The sequence below is a fragment of the Oncorhynchus gorbuscha genome, unplaced genomic scaffold, assembly GCF_021184085.1.
Source record: "Oncorhynchus gorbuscha isolate QuinsamMale2020 ecotype Even-year unplaced genomic scaffold, OgorEven_v1.0 Un_scaffold_1136, whole genome shotgun sequence".
NCBI classification, from domain to species: Eukaryota; Metazoa; Chordata; class Actinopteri; order Salmoniformes; family Salmonidae; genus Oncorhynchus; species Oncorhynchus gorbuscha.
The window spans coordinates 57369-75000 of NW_025746006.1; the positions used below are offsets into that span (position 1 = coordinate 57369).

The 17632-nt window shown below is 43.7% G+C and overlaps 1 protein-coding gene across 3 annotated transcripts in view; it reads left to right on the forward strand.

Annotated features, from left to right (window-relative positions):
• Positions 1–17632, forward strand: part of LOC124021596 (MDM2 binding protein) — a 77515-nt gene that overhangs the window by 13223 nt on the left and 46660 nt on the right. For 2 of the 3 annotated variants that reach the window (XM_046336734.1, XM_046336736.1), the window contains exons 8-13: positions 2192–2314; positions 3792–3821; positions 13431–13525; positions 14474–14540; positions 16270–16387; positions 16968–17138. In XM_046336734.1, the coding sequence (XP_046192690.1) occupies positions 2192–2314; positions 3792–3821; positions 13431–13525; positions 14474–14540; positions 16270–16387; positions 16968–17138 (604 nt within the window). The remainder of the gene's footprint in view (positions 1–2191; positions 2315–3791; positions 3822–13430; positions 13526–14473; positions 14541–16269; positions 16388–16967; positions 17139–17632) is intronic. The other variant, XM_046336735.1, reaches the window with a different exon arrangement.

The following is a 17632-nucleotide window of genomic DNA, read 5'->3' on the forward strand; positions in this document are numbered from 1 at the left end:
AATGTACTTTAAAATGGAAGAAATGTCTCCCCACCCCATGGCAAAATGTGTAGACAAGCAGAGAATGTGCTTTAAAATGGAAGAAATGTCTCCCCACCCCATGGCAAAATGTAGACTTGCAGATAATGTGCTTTAAAATGGAAGAAATGTCTCCCCCACCCCATGGCAAAATGTGACTTGCAGAGAATGACTTTAAAATGGAAGAAATGTCTCCCCACCCCATGGAGAATGAATGTACTTTAAAATGGAAGAAATGTCTCCCCCACCCCATGGCAAAATGTGAAAGACTTAGACTTGCAGAGAATGTACTTTAAAATGGAAGAAATGTCTCCCCACCCCATGGCAAAATGTGTAGACTTGCAAAAGAGAATGTACTTTAAAATGGAAGAAATGTCTCCCCACCCCATGGCAAAATGTGTAGACTTGCAGAGAATGTACTTTAAAATGGAAGAAATGTCTCCCCACCCCATGGCAAAATGTGTAGACTTGCAGAGAATGTACTTTAAAATGGAAGAAATGTCTCCCCACCCCATGGCAAAATGTGTAGACTTGCAGAGAATGTACTTTAAAATGGAAGAAATGTCTCCCCACCCCATGGCAAAATGTGTAGACTTGCAGAGAATGTACTTTAAAATGGAAGAAATGTCTCCCCATGGCAAAATGTGTAGACTTGCAGAGAATGTACTTTAAAATGGAAAAATGTCTCCCCCACCCCATGGCAAAATGTGTTGCAGAGAAAAATGGAAGAAATGTCTCCCCACCCCATGGCAAAATGTGTAGACTGGCAGAGAATGTACTTTAAAATGGAAGAAATGTCTCCCCACCCCATGGCAAAATAGACTGCAGAGAATGGACTTTAAAATGGAAGAAATGTCTCCCACCCCATGGCAAAATGTAGACTTGCAGGAAATTAGCTATAAAACTGCAACAACAAAAACGTTCTGTAAAGCAAATGTATTGGTTTACCTTTTTGTTAATAAAATAGTTTTTCTGCTAACAGATCCCTCTGTCTGTATTAAATGATAGTTTTTAATCCTGGTGCTGAGTTAATGTGTAGTGGCTAATTGTATAGCTAATAGGTTATGTGTTTTGTAATGAAATTTATCTTGTTTTTCGTTTTTTAACAACTGATTGGACAAATATTTTTGATGTTCGGTATTTTATTAGGATCCTCGTTAGCTGTTGAGAGAGCAGCAGCTACTCTTCCTGGGGTCCAACACAGAACATGAAACATGACATAATATAGAACATTAATAGACAACAGCCCAAGGACAGAACTACTTAATAAAAAATATCTGTTCAATTATTTTAATTCCATTTGAATTAATTTTTAATTTTTGGTGAGATCAATGCGCAGTTTCTCTAGAGATACATTTGATCAAGCCCAATTGTGCGATGTAGTAGGGAGTTGTAGTTTCCAACAGGCCAATATTCTACATGATTTAGCACAGAAAACATGGTAATTAACTACATTGACCATAATCCATTGCTCGCCTACTTGTGTGGTGCAAGACGTGGAGTGGAAGAGAAGATACAGAAGAACGTGCGATTGAGAGGGATAGAGGGCAGTTGCTTCAATGGAATCTCTATCTGAAAATACATGGTCTAAGTGATTGATAGTTGGTATTCAGCAGTCATACAATTATGCCTTATTTACTTGAAAGAAGGAATAAAATGTGGATTTTGTCAGGCAGCAAAGAGGCTCTATAGAGATGAGATGGGGACGGAATGAAATCATAGTCGTCAAAAAAAGCAAATGCAATATAGACGACTGAAATATAATATTAAAATAATGTGAATTGTTAATGAGCAGTCATGGGAATTTGATGCATTGTTTTATTCTGTGTTCAACCCACAGATTGCTTAGTGCATGTTTAACAAAATAAACTAAATCAAAAATTGTGATTTCATTTTTTTTTGTAATGAAACTGAACCGACCTCAAAAAGCACTAATCGCTCAACCGATGTGATAAAGGCAGGGGTCATTTTTGCTGCTCTCCAAAATATATTTTTGTTTGTTTTTAAATGGTATAGAAATGCAGTAAATGAGCTTACATTCTCTTAAAATGTCTTGGGTATTGATTACAGTGAGAACAGGCTGTCTTGGGAAATCTCTTTTCTAAAATGGAACCCCAGTTTGAGTTCACTAACGATCCTGTCCTATTGATTTCTCTCCTGTGCTGTCGAACAGTTTGCCTCTGAGGTGAGGTTTGAAGGCTTCTCCCTCCGAGCCCAGGATAGAGAGACATGGTACAGCCTGCTGCCTTCTGATCCAGGATCCCATAACAACTCTGACCACAAGCTACACTCAGAGGTGAGTTATCCTATCCTACCCCACCTTATCCTATCCTACCCCACCCGAACCTACCCCACCCTACCTGATCCTACCCCACCTTATCCTATCCTACCCCACCCGAACCTACCCCACCCTACCTGATCCTACCCCACCTTATCCTATCCTACCCCACCCGAACCTACCCCACCCGAACCTACCCCACCTTATCCTATCCTACCCCACTGTAACCTACCCCACCTTATCCTATCCTACCCCACTGTAACCTACCCCACCTTATCCTATCCTACCCTACCCAAACCTACCCCACCCTATCCGATCCTACCCCACCCTAACCTACCCAACCTTATCCTATCCTACCCGAACCTACCCCACCTTATCCTACCCCACCCTATCCTATACTACCCCACCTTATCCTTCCCCACCCTATCCTATCCTACCCCACCTTATCCTTCCCTACCCTATCCTAACCTACCCCACCTTATCCTTCCTCACCCTATCCTATCCTACCCCACCTTATCCTTCCCCACCCTATCCTACCCCACCTTATCCTACCCCACCCTATCCTATCCTACCCCACCTTATCCTACCCCACCCTATCCTATACGACCCCACCTTAACCTACCCTATCCTATCCTACCCCACCTTATCCTATCCTACCCAACCCTATCCTACCCCACCTTATCCTACCCCACCCTATCCTATACCACCCCACCTTATCCTACCCCACCCTATCCTATACTACCCCACCTTATCCTATCCTACCCCACCCTATCCTATACTACCCCACCTTATCCTACCCCACCCTATCCTATCCTACCCCACCCTATCCTATACTACCCCACCTTATCCTATCCTACCCCACCTTATCCTACCCCACCCTATCCTAACCCACCCTATCCTATACCACCCCACCTTATCCTACCCCACCCTATCCTATACTACCCCACCTTATCCTATCCTACCCCACCCTATCCTATACTACCCCACCTTATCCTATCCGACCCCGCCTTATCCTACCCCACCCTATCCTCTTCTACCCCACCTTATCCTATCCTACCCCACCCGATTCTACCCCACCATATCCTACCCCACCCTATCCTATACTACCCCACCTTATCCTATCCTACCCCACCTTATCCTACCCCACCCTATCCTAACCCACCCTATCCTATACCACCCCACCTTATCCTACCCCACCCTATCCTATACTACCCCACCTTATCCTATCCTACCCCACCCTATCCTATACTACCCCACCTTATCCTATCCGACCCCGCCTTATCCTACCCCACCCTATCCTCTTCTACCCCACCTTATCCTATCCTACCCCACCCGATTCTACCCCACCATATCCTACCCCACCTTATCCTATCCTATCCTACCCCACCTTACCCTATCCTACCCCACCTTATCCTACCCCACCTTATTCTATCCTACCCCACCCTATCCAACCCCACCTTATCCTATCCTAACATATCCTTCCCTACCCTCCCAGACCAACTCTGACCACAATCTACAGTCGGAGGTGAGTAGTCCTATCCTATCCTTCTCTGACTAACCAGACAACTAGTGTGCCACTGTAGTCTGGCCACTGTCAGCTACTGACTCACTGTCCTACTCTACCTCCAACCTTCCAGTTCTACTAGCTACTGACTCACTGTCCTACTCTACCTCCAACCTTCCAGTTCTACTAGCTACTGACTCACTATCCTACCCTACCTCCAACCTTCCAGTTCTGTCTGCTACTGACTCACTGTCCTACCCTACCTCCAACCTTCCAGTTCTACTAGCTACTGACTCACTGTCCTACCCTACTCTACCTCCAACCTTCCAGTTCTACTAGCTACTGACTCACTGTCCTACCCTACCTCCAACCTTCCAGTTCTGTCTGCTACTGACTCACTGTCCTACCCTACCTCCAACCTTCCAGTTCTGTCTGCTACTGACTCACTGTCCTACCCTACCTCCAACCTTCCAGTTCTGTCTGCTACTGACTCACTGTCCTACCCTACCTCCAACCTTCCAGTTCTGTCTGCTACTGACTCACTGTCCTACCCTACCTCCAACCTTCCAGTTCTGTCTGCTACTGACTCACTGTCCTACCCTACCTCCAACCTTCCAGTTCTGTCTGCTACTGACTCCCTGTCCTGCCACCAGAGAAAGCATCTTTACTCACGGAGACACTGCTATGTAAACATGTTTTACACAGCTTTCAATACAATCAGTTGTTTTAGGGGTTAAAAGCAGACTCAAACTTACACTCCTACAGAACCCTTAAGGTGTTCAAACATCCACGAATCACTTTTTCAATAAAACACTGCTTAATAAAATACAAATAATAAATGTAGCTTCAGCCATCGAACATGGTTGGTGTTTCTGTCAGAGAGAGAGAGAGGGAGAAACAGAGAGAGAGAGAGATGGAAAGTGGTGTTGGGGGTAAAACATACGACATCATAAAATCCATGTACACAAACAACAAGTGTGCGGTTAAAATTGGCACATTTCTTCACACAGGGTCGTGGGGTTAGACAGGGATGCAGCTTAAGCCCCACCCTCTTCAACATGTATATCAACGAACTGGCGCGGGCACTAGAAAAGTCTGCAGCACCCGGCCTCACCCTATTAGAATCCGAAGTGAAATATCTGCTGTTTGCTGATGATCTGGTACTTCTGTCACCAACCAAGGAGGGCCTACAGCAGCACCTAGATCTTATGCACAGATTCTGTCAGACCTGGGCCCTGACAGTAAATCTCAGTAAGACCAAAATAATGGTGTTCCAAAAAAGGTCCAGTCACCAGGACCACAAATACAAATTCCATCTAGACACTGTTGCCCTAGAGCACACAAAAAACTATACATACCTTGGCCTAAACATCAGCGCCACTGGTAACTTCCACAAAGCTGTGAACAATCTGAGAGACAAGGCAAGAAGGGCATTCTATGCCATCAAAAGGAACATAAATGTCAACATACCAATTAGGATCTGGCTAAAAATACTTGAATCAGTCATAGAGCCCATTGCCCTTTATGGTTGTGAGGTCTGGGGTCCGCTCACCAACCAAGACTTCACAAAATGGGACAAACACCAAATTGAGACTCTGCACGCAGAATTCTGCAAAAATATCCTCCGTGTACAACGTAGAACACCAAATAATGCATGCAGAGCAGAATTAGGCCGATACCCACTAATTATCAAAATCCAGAAAAGAGCTGTTAAATTCTATAACCACCTAAAAGGAAGCGATTCCCAAACCTTCCACAACAAAGCCATCACCTACAGAGAGATGAACCTGGAGAAGAGTCCCCTAAGCAAGCTGGTCCTGCGGCTCTGTTCACAAACACACCCTACAGAGTCCCAGGACAGCAGCACAATTAGACCCAACCAAATCCTGAGAAAACAAAAAGAGAATTACTTGACACATTGGAAAGAATTAACAAAAAAACAGAGCAAACTAGAATGCTATTTGGCCCTACACAGAGAGTACACAGCGGCAGAATACCTGACCACTGTGACTGACCCAAAATTAAGGAAAGCTTTGACTATGTACAGACTCAGTGAGCATAGCCTTGCTATTGAGAAAGGCCACCGTAGGCAGACATGGCTCTCAAGAGAAGACAGGCTATGTGCTCACTGCCCACAAAATGAGGTGGAAACTGAGCTGCACTTCCTAACCTCCTGCCCAATGTATGACCATATTAGAGAGACATATTTCCCCCAGATTACACAGATCCACAACGAATTCGAAAACAAATCCAATTTTGAAAAACTCCCATATCTACTGGGTGAAATACCACAGTGTGCCATCAAAGCAGCAAGATTTGTGACCTGTTGCCACGAGAAAAGGGCAACCAGTGAAGAACACACACCATTGTAAATACAACCCATATCTATGTGTATTTATTTTATCTTGTGTCCTTTACCATTTGTACATGGTTAAAACACTGTATATATATATATATATATATAATATGACATTTGTAATGTCTTTATTGTTCTGAAACTTCTGTATGTGTGATGTCTACTGTTAATTTTTATTGTTTATTTCACTTTATATAGTATCTACCTCACTTGCTTTGGCAATGTTAACACGTTTCCCATGCCAATAAAGCCCTTGAATTGAATTGAGAGAGCGAGGGAGGGAGTGAGCGAGGAGCGAGGAGGGAGCGAGGGAGGGAGCGAGCGAGGGAGGGAGGGAGGGAGGGAGGGAGGGAGGGAGGGAGGGAGGGAGGGAGGGAGGGAGGGAGAGAGGGAGAGAGGGAGAGAGGGAGAGAGGGAGAGAGGGAGAGAGAGAGAGAGAGAGAGAGAGAGAGAGAGAGAGAGAGAGAGAGAGAGAGAGAGAGAGAGAGAGAGAGAGAGAGAGAGAGAGAGAGAGAGAGAGAGAGAGAGAGAGAGAGAGAGAGAGAGAGAGAGAGAGAGAGAGAGAGAGAGCTCAGTTGGTGTCCATGTTGCTGTCTCTCCGCTCCAGGCTCTGCTGTCATAAAAACCAGAGTGTTGCTCTAATGAGTTTTCCACTACAGATGAATCATGGCTGTTCAATGTAGCGATGGACACACACACACACACTCAGTTATTAAACTCCTGGACTGTTTGCTCGTGGTACACACAGCTGATTTACAACACCCATATTGATTAGCTAGTTAAATTCCTTTTTGTTCCGTGCCAGACATTATCTATGATGATGATTATTGTGGTTCTGGGAGAGTGTGATTGTAGTAAAAGTAATTGTGCTCATGTTCTGTGTTTATGGTGTTGTTGAGACCATGACTAACCATCTGTTGTCTCTGTGGAACTGAAGGAGAGAGGTGGGTGTTGTGGTGGAGGATGTTCAAGTGCACTATATAGGGTGTGTGTAGTGTACTATATAGGGGATAGGGTGTGTAGTGTACTATATAGGGGATATGGTGTGTAGTGTACTATATAGGGGATAGGGTGTGTAGTGTACTATATAGGGGATAGGGTGTGTGTAGTGTACTATATAGGGGATATGGTGTGTAGTGTACTATATAGGGGATATGGTGTGTAGTGTACTATATAGGGGATAGGGTGTGTAGTGTACTATATAGGGGATAGGGTGTGTAGTGTACTATATAGGGGATATGGTGTGTAGTGTACTATATAGGGGATATGGTGTGTAGTGTACTATATAGGGGATATGGTGTGTAGTGTACTATATAGGGGATAGGGTGTGTAGTGTACTATATAGGGGATAGGGTGTGTGTAATATACTATATAGGGGATAGGGTGTGTGTAATGTACGATATAGGGGATAGGGTGTGTAGTGTACTATATAGGGGATATGGTGTGTGTAGTGTACTATATAGGGGACAGGGTGTGTAGTGTACTATATAGGGGATATGGTGTGTGTAGTGTACTATATGGTGTGTGTAATGTACTATATAGGGGATAGGGTGTGTGTAGTGTGCTATATAGGGGACAGGGTGTGTAGTGTACTATATAGGGGATAGGGTGTGTGTAGTGTACTATATAGGGGATAGGGTGTGTGTAATGTACTATATAGGGGATAGGGTGTGTGTAGTGTACTATATAGGGGACAGGGTGTGTAGTGTACTATATAGGGATAGGGTGTGTGTAGTGTACTATATAGGGGACAGGGTGTGTAGTGTACTATATAGGGGATAGGGTGTGTGTAGTGTACTATATGGTGTGTGTAATGTACTATATAGGGGATAGGGTGTGTGTAGTGTACTATATAGGGGATATGGTGTGTGTAGTGTACTATATAGGGGATAGGGTGTGTGTAGTGTACTATATAGGGGATAGGATGTGTAGTGTACTATATAGGGGATAGGATGTGTAGTGTACTATATAGGGGATAGGATGTGTGTAGTGTACTATATAGGGGATATGGTGTGTGTAGTGTACTATATAGGGGATATGGTGTGTGTAGTGTACTATATAGGGGATATGGTGTGTGTAGTGTACTATATAGGGCAGGTGTGTCAAAGTCAAATGGACGGAGGGCCAAATAAAAAATTTAGCTACAAGCCGAGGGCCGGACTGTTCGAATGTTCATTGAAAATTTTTTAAATGACGCATATAGTCTAGTGAACCTAATTGAACCTACTGAAAACCTAACAAATATATTCCAATATGATCAGATAAATAAAGCAATATTTTCTTATGGCTCTGTCAGTAATCTTTAATTTTCAACAGACACAAAAGACAAATTTCCTTTATATAAAAATCCCCATAACATGAACATTAAATGAAAGAAACCGGTATTCAAGGCACCATCAGTAGCCTATATTTTCTATTTTAGCAAAAGTGGGCTAAATTTACTTCAAAGAAAAAAAACAATAATAGCAATTTTCTATCATCCACTCAACTGAAATATTTTAAAAATATAATTGGATTGAAATACAATAAAATAAAGTGCAAAAATCTATTAATCAAAAACAACACTTTGTTTAAGGAGAAGTAACATGCAGTGAAAACAAATATTAAACTTTAACTTTTAAACTTGAACTGAGTAAAAACTCTAAATATGTGATTGCACAGTAATGTTCACTTGTTTGAGGTTGAGGGTGATACTTGGTGGTGTCCCATCTTTTCCACAAGTTCATCAATGTTCGGGGGGTAAGGCTCTGAGCTGAGGAAATCCTCAGAATTGAGTGGAGGTGTTCAGCAGTAAGTCGACTTCTGTGTGATGTTTTGTTCAAGTTCATCAAAGAAAACAGTTGTTCACACAGGTATGTGCTGCCAAACATAGACAACGTTTGAGCAGCCTGGATGCGCAGCTGGGGCATTGTGTCGGGGAGGAAACGGGCGAACTCCGCAGCACCCACTGCCGCATATTTTGCCCTCAGTGCATCATTGCATTGGAGGTCAATCAACTCCATTTGGAGGTTTGGTGGTGAGCTTTCCACGTCAACAGCAAATGGGTTACCGAGCAGTTCCAACCTGCTTTTTTGTGCTTCAAAGTCAGCAAATCGGCGTCGAAAGTCAGCGGCAAGCATACCTATTTTATCAGCCAACTGTGCGCTCGGGAACGCACTGGTAGAGAGCTTCTCTTTCATAGTCTGGCAGCTGGGAAAGTGGCTCAAATTTTCTTTCCGCATCTGCGTCTCCCACAGAGTCAGTTTGGTTTTAAATGCCTTCACTGTACTGTACATATCAGAGATGACACGATCCCGACCCTGCAGCTGCAAGTTCATTGCATTCAGATGACTCGTAATGTCACACAGAAAAGCCATTTCACACAGAAACATTTCGTCTCGGAGTTGTGTTGTGTCTTTCCCTTTGCTGTCCAAGAACAGACAAATCTCCTCACGAAGCTCGAAACATCTTTGAAGCACCTTTCCCTGGCTTAGCCATCGCACCTCTGTGTGATAAGGCAAATCACCATGCTCCGTTTCTAACTCCGTCAGAAATGCCTTGAACTGGCGGTGATTCAAACCTTTGGCTCTGATAAAGTTAACTGTGCGCGTGATGATGCTCATTACATGCTCCATTTTCAAGGCTTTACCGCACAACGCTTCCTGGTGTATGATACAATGATAAGCTGTCAGCTCACCTGTCGCGTTTTCCTCTTGCATCTTTTCCCGTATCTTCGTCACCAGTCCGCTCCTGTGTCCACACATCGCAGGTGCTCCGTCGGTTGTCAAACCCACGAGTTTTTCCCAAGGCAGCTCCATCTCATTTACACATCTTGACACCTCTTCATACAAATCATGCCCCGTAGTTGTGCCATGCATAGGACGTAAAGCCAAAAACTCCTCTGTCACGCTTAGGCTGGAGTCCACTCCGCGGATGAAAATTGACAACTGGGCAATGTCAGAAATGTCGGTGCTCTCATCCACAGCCAAGGAATATGCAATGAAATCTTTTCCCTTTTTCACAAGCTGCTCTTTTAGATTGATGGACAACTGGTCTACTCTCTCGGCAATGGTGTTTCTGCTCAGACTCACATTTAAAAAGAGTTGCCTTTTTTCTGGGCAAACTTCGTCACAAACTTTAATCATGCAGTTTTTGATGAAATCCCCTCCGTAAATGGCCGGGCTGATTTAGCGATCTCTTCTGCCAAAATAAAACTGGCCTTGACAGCAGCCTGGCCTTGTGATTTGGCTTTTTTGAACAGAGCCTGTCGAGATTTGAGGCCTCGTTTTAATTCCTCTGCCTTTTGTAGCCTTTGTTCCATGTCCATATTCTTGTTGTTGTCCCGTGTTTCGTTTCATAATGTCGTCTCAGATTATACTCTTTCAGTACCGCCACACTTTCTCCACACAGAAGACACACAGGTTTTCCAGCTACCTCCGTGAACAAATACTCCGACTCCCACCTTGTTTGAAACCCCCGGTTCTCAGTGTCCACCTTCCGTTTTGCCATTTTTGATGGGTATCTGAAAGTTAATTTTACTGTGATGCTGACAACTGCTGTGCCAATAAATATTGAAATGAAGCAGCCTACTGCTCGGTGCGTCACCGTTGCATTGTGGGAAATGTAGTATTGGTGCGTGTAAAAGATCTGCGGGCTGCCGGCTTGCTGCGGTCTGCGGGCCGGTTCTAATAATAAATCAAGATCATCCCAGGGGCCGTAAAAAACCTTCTCGCGGGCCGGATGTGGCCCGCGGGCCTTGACTCTGACATATGTGATATAGGGGATATGGTGTGTGTAGTGTACTATATAGGGTGTGTGTAGTGTACTATATAGGGGATAGGATGTGTAGTGTACTATATAGGGGACAGGGTGTGTAGTGTACTATATAGGGGATAGGGTGTGTGTAGTGTACTATATGGTGTGTGTAATGTACTATATAGGGGATAGGGTGTGTGTAGTGTACTATATAGGGGATATGGTGTGTGTAGTGTACTATATAGGGGATAGGATGTGTAGTGTACTATATAGGGGATAGGATGTGTGTAGTGTACTATATAGGGGATATGGTGTGTGTAGTGTACTATATAGGGGATATGGTGTGTGTAGTGTACTATATAGGGGATATGGTGTGTGTAGTGTACTATATAGGGGATATGGTGTGTGTAGTGTACTATATAGGGGATATGGTGTGTGTAATATACTATATAGGGGATAGGGTGTGTAGTGTACTATATAGGGGATAGGATGTGTGTAGTGTACTATATAGGGGATAGGGTGTGTGTAGTGTACTATATAGGGGATAGGGTGTGTGTAATGTACTATATAGGGGATAGGGTGTGTGTAATGTACTATATAGGGGATAGGGTGTGTGTAATGTACTATATAGGGGATAGGATGTGTGTAGTGTACTATATAGGGGATAGGGTGTGTAGTGTACTATATAGGGGATAGGGTGTGTGTAATGGATAAGGCTCTATAGTAGTCAGTGGGCCTGGCATGATAATGGAGAAGGCTCTATAGTAGTCAGTGGGCCTGGCATGATAATGGAGAAGGCTCTATAGTAGTCCGTGGGCCTGGTATGATAATGGAGAAGGCTCTATAGTAGTCAGTGGGCCTGGTATGATAATGGAGAAGGCTCTATAGTAGTCAGTGGGCCTGGTATGATAATGGAGAAGGCTCTATAGTAGTCAGTGGGCCTGGTATGATAATGGAGAAGGCTCTATAGTAGTCAGTGGGCCTGGTATGATAATGGAGAAGGCTCTATAGTAGTCAGTGGGCCTGGTATGATAATGGAGAAGGCTCTATAGTAGTCAGTGGACCTGGCATGATAATGGAGAAGGCTCTATAGTTGTCAGTGGGCCTGGTATCATAATGGAGAAGGCTCTATAGTAGTCAGTGGGCCTGGTATGATAATGGAGAAGGCTCTATAGTAGTCAGTGGGCCTGGCATGATAATGGAGAAGGCTCTATAGTAGTCAGTGGGCCTGGCATGATAATGGAGAAGGCTCTTTAGTAGTCAGTGGGCCTGGCATGATAATGGAGAAGGCTCTATAGTAGTCGGTGGGCCTGGTAGATAATGGAGAAGGCTCTATAGTAGTCAGTGGGCCTGGTATGATAATGGAGAAGGCTCTATAGTAGTCAGTGGGCCTGGCATGATAATGGAGAAGGCTCTATAGTAGTCGGTGGGCCTGGTATGATAATGGAGAAGGCTCTATAGTAGTCAGTGGGCCTGGCCTGGCTGTACCCTCTATGAAGAATTCACCTCTCAGAGAACCAAGGACCATATGTACAATCCCAGTCTAAAGCTTGTGTTGTGTGTATAATATCAGCTTTACGGTAATGTTTCAGTCTAAAGCTTGTGTTGTGTGTATAATATCAGCTTTAAGAGGGGCCTCCCGGGTGGTGCAGTGGTTAAGGGCGCTGTACTGCAGCGCCAGCTGTGCCATCAGAGACTCTGGGTCGCGCTCTGTCGTAACCGCCGCGACCGGGAGGTCCGTGGGGCGACGCACAATTGGCCTAGCGTCGCCCGGGTTAGGGAAGGGTTGGCCGGTAGGGAAATCCTTGTCTCATCGCGCACCAGCGACTCCTGTGGCGGGCCGGGCGCAGTGCACGCTAACCAGGTCGCCAGGTGCACGGTGTTTCCTCTGACACATTGGTGCGGCTGGCTTCCGGGTTGGATGCGCGCTGTGTTAAGAAGCAGTGCAGCTTGGTTGGGTTATGTATCGGAGGACGCATGACTTTCAACCTTCGTCTCTCCCGAGCCCGTACGGGAGTTGTAGCGATGAGACAAGATAGTAGCTACTAAAAACAATTGAATACCATGAAATTGGGGAGAAACGGGAGAAAATTTGAAAGAAAAAAAATATATATATATAACAGCTTTACGGTAATATTTCAGTCTAAAGCTTGTGTTGTGTGTATGTGTCCATCATCTTTATCATTTTCTTCTATTTTCTTCTGTGTCCTTTCACCCCCTTCTTTCTAACCTCTCTCTCTCTCTCTCTCCTCTCTCTCTTCTCTTCTCTTCTCTCTCTCTCTCTCTCTCTTCTGTCTCTCTCTCTCTCTCTTCTGTCTCTCTCTCTTTCTCTCTTTCTCTCTTCTCTCTCTCTCTTTCTCTCTTCTCCCTCTCTTCTGTCTCTCTTCTCTCTCTCTTCTCTCTCTCTCTTCTCTCTCTCTTCTCTCTCTCTCTCTCTCTCTCTCTCTCTCTCTCTCTCTCTCTCTCTCTCTCTCTCTCTCTCTCTCTCTCTCTCTCTCTCTCTCTATTTTCTCCCTTCATCTCCTCCCCTCTTTCTCCAGGTGTTCCATTACTTCCGGTCTGTTCTAGACCTGGTTCAGTTGGTGACGGTGTCAGATATTCCCAGCTTCCTGCGCTCCAGCACAGAGTTTCACCTGTATCCTTCACATCAGCTGATGACTGAGGTGTCCACATCTCAGATAAACTGTTCCTCTCAGATCTATAAACTGGAGATATTTAACCACATAGCTGGTTTAAGGGATGGGACTTTCCAGAATGTTACAGTTGTATGTGACCTGCTAGACAGTCACGTTGGAAGTCAGGCTACAGACATGGTCATTTATTTACTCTCTGAACAGGTTTACCCTTGAAACTGGTTTGGGGATAATGAACTTTGTTCTTAGATAATGATTAGCCAGGTCTCATGTGACTGTATCTCCATGTAGACTGAACAGGATATTGTTCTACTGTCATTGTGTGAAGTAATAACAGATCAAGCCTTACAGTATAAAAGGCAATAGGAAATAGCTGGATACATCTCCCCAGTGTTTCACACTTGTCATGTACAGTATAATTAATCAATAAGGCCCGGGGGTGGTATATAGCCAATATATCACGGCTAAAGACTTTTCTTTGCATGACGCAACGCAGTGTGCCTGGTTACAGCCCTTAGCCGTGGTATATTTATTTATTTAACCTTTATTTAACTTGGCAAGTCAGTTAAGAACAAATTCTTATTCAAAATGAGGGCCTAGGAACAGTGTGTTAACTGCCTTGTTCAGGGGCAGAATGACAGATTTTTTACCTTGTCAGCTCAGGGATTCGATCTAGCAACCTTTCGGTTACTAGGCCAACGCTCTAACCACTAGGCTACCTGCCGTATATTGGCAATATACCACAAACCTCCGAGGTCCTTTATTGCTATTATAAACTGGTGACCAACATGATTAAAGCAGGTAAAATACATGTTTTGTCATACCTGTGATATACCACGGCTGTCAGCCAATGAGCATTCAGGGCTCGACCCAGCCAGTTTATAAAAGCCAATAAGAAACAGCTAGATACATCTCCCCAGTGTTCTACATCCCTTGACCAATCACGACAGAGAACTATCCTCCAAATCACTGAGAGATGAACGGCTCCTTGATCAGTTCAGATCACTGTCTGGAAAGGTACATCAATCAGTCAGTACTACTCCAGTGTGTGACTCATTATACTGTGACTATCAGGTAGTAGTAGTAGTAGTAGTAGTAGTAGTAGTAGTAGTAGTAGTAGTAGTAGTAGTAGTAGTAGTAGTAGTAGTAGTAGTAGTAGTAGTAGTAGTAGTAACAGTAGTGGTAGTAGCAGTAGTAACAGTAGTAGTAGTAGTAGTAGTAGTAACAGTAGTAACAGTAGTAGCAGTAGTGGTAGTAGTAGTAGTAGCAGTAGTAACAGTAGTAACAGTAGTAACAGTAGTAGCAGTAGTAGTAGTAACAGTAGTGGTAGTAGCAGTAGTAACAGTAGTAGTAGTAACAGTAGTGGTAGTAGCAGTAGTAACAGTAGTAGTAGTAACAGTAGTAGTAGTAACAGTAGTAGTAGTAACAGTAGTAGTAGTAGTAGTAACAGTAGTAGTAGTAGTAGTAGTAACAGTAGTAGTAGTAGTAACAGTACTAGTAGTAGTAGCAGTAGTAGTAGTAGTAACAGCAGTAGTAGTAGTAACAGTAGTAACAGTAGTAGCAGTAGTAGTAGTAGTAGTAACAGTAGTAGTAGCGGCAGTAGTAGTAGTAGTAGTAGTAGTAGCGGCAGTAGTAGTAGTAGTAACAGTAGTAGTAACAGTAGTAGTAGTAGTAACAGTAGTAGTAGTAGTAACAGTAGTAGTAGTAGTAACAGTAGTAGTAGTAGTAGTAGTAGTAGTAGTAGTAGTAGTAGTAACAGTAGTAGTAGTAGTAGTAGTAGTGGCAGTAGTAGTAGTAGTAACAGTAGTAGTAGTAGTAGTAACAGTAGCAGTAGTAACAGCAGTAGTAGTAGTAACAGTAGTAGTAGTAACAGTAGTAGTAGTAGTAGTAACAGTAGTAGTAGTAGTAGTAACAGTAGTAGTAGTAGTAGTAGTAGTAGTAGTAGTAGTAGTAGTAGTAGCAGTAACAGTAGTAGTAGTAGTAGTAGTAACAGTAGTAGTAGCGGCAGTAGTAGTAGTAGTAGTAGTAGCGGCAGTAGTAGTAGTAGTAGTAACAGTAGTGGTAGTAGCAGTAGTAGTAACAGTAGTGGTAGTAGCAGTAGTAGTAACAGTAGTAGTAACAGTAGTAGTAGTAGCAGTAGTGGTAACAGTAGTAGTAGTAGCAGTAGTAACAGTAGTAGTAGTAGTAGTACCAGTAGTAGTAGCAGTAGTAACAGTAGTAGTAGTACCAGTAGTAGTAGTAGTAGCAGTAGTAACAGTAGTAGTAGTAGTAGTAGTACCAGTAGTAGTAGTAGTAGTAGTAGTAGTACCAGTAGTAGTAGTAGTAGCAGTAGTAGTAGTAGTAGTACCAGTAGTAGTAGTAGCAGTAGTAGTAGTAGTAGTAGTAGTACCAGTAGTAGTAGTAGTAGCAGTAGTAGTAGTGGTAGTAGTATAGCCATGGGGCGAATGCAAATGGAGAACTTGGGACTATAAGGTTCAATCTGCATTTGTGTGGAAATGTAGTTATTGACATAGCCTTGTTCACTACCTATATGGTACTATAAATACCCCAATACATGTTGTTGCGTTCAAAATAATAACATTGAAAAATAGTTGACACCATTCAAACCAATTAGGATTCAGAACTTTAAAACAAATTCTCTCAGAATCATCTTTTTGCACATAGAACCTTCTAGTTCCAAGCTCTAGATATGTCAAATACTGATTTGAGGTGTGTTTTTGGTTTACACATTTGGTCTATACTCCAGGTAGGGGCACTGTTCTCTCTATCCTGTACGGTCAGCTCCATGGCTCTACCCCCTGCCTCTCAGCTCAGCTCCCAGAAGTGGAAGGACTTCATGGCTAAGAGACCCAAGACCCTGCCTGGTAGGTACTGTATGTGGATCGGTAGGTACTGTATGTGGATCGGTAGGTACTGTATGTGGATCGGTAGGTACTGTATGTGGATCGGTAGGTACTGTATGTGGATCGGTAGGTACTGTATGTGGATCGGTAGGTACTGTATGTGGATCGGTAGGTACTGTATGTGGATCGGTAGGTACTGTATGTGCATCGGTAGGTACTGTATGTGGATCGGTAGGTACTGTATGTGGATCGGTAGGTACTGTATGTGGATCGGTAGGTACTGTATGTGCATCGGTAGGTACTGTATGTGGATCGGTAGGTACTGTATGTGCATCGGTAGGTACTGTATGTGGATCGGTAGCTACAGCCCGTGTGTGAGAAAAGGGATTGGCTCAGTGCTGGTCCTGGATCGACCGTCACAGAACTAACTGTATAGGAACTATAAATATTTAAACAACCAGAACCAAGGCAACAAGGAGAACCAAGGCACTCGTTATACTGTATAAACATCCCTAGGCATTCCTATGGCTTTTTCTCTACATATAATCTGGATGTGTGTTCTCTATTTTCAACTCATTTTCACCTATTTGGTTTGCCATAGTTCCATATGTGGAGGTGAAGGGTGAGAGCGGACACCACTTCCTGTTGGTCCAGGGGTCAGAGGGCGGAGGCTGCAAGGCCCGCATGATACACTCAGCCAATCGGATCAACGGAGCCGCTGCCATGGCAACCGTCAATGGGCTTCTGAAAGAGAATTCAGTGTCGTCTTCAGGTAAGAAACTTAAAAAAAAAAGAAATGGTGAACAAACAAAGATCTGATATGAAATGTTGTTTACATTATGATCGGTGACTTACCTGTCAATATCACGGACAGTATGAATGGTCTACTGTCAGCATGGTATCCAGCAGTCTTTAAAGACTGGCTCAGAGGCCTCCTCTCTTTGAGGTCATTCCTGTTCCTTGGGTCTAAGGCGGTGCCTTCAACAGTCTCCACGGAAGTTGAAAAGGACAAGAAGAATCCCTCTAGCCAGCTGATGCTTTTATCTACCTCTCCATTTCTTAACACTCAGTCTAGTTTTAATCATTTCAAAATGGTAGAATAACCCAAGGCATTTATACTTGAAAGTTATGTATAGAAAGTCGGAGGCTGAATTATAAAATGGCCCAACCACTTTGTACTTCTTCCTTTAACTCCTCTTTCCTCTGAATCTTTTAACTTGTTCCTCAACTACATTCAGCTGCGGGGTGTTTTCTGAATGGGGGTGG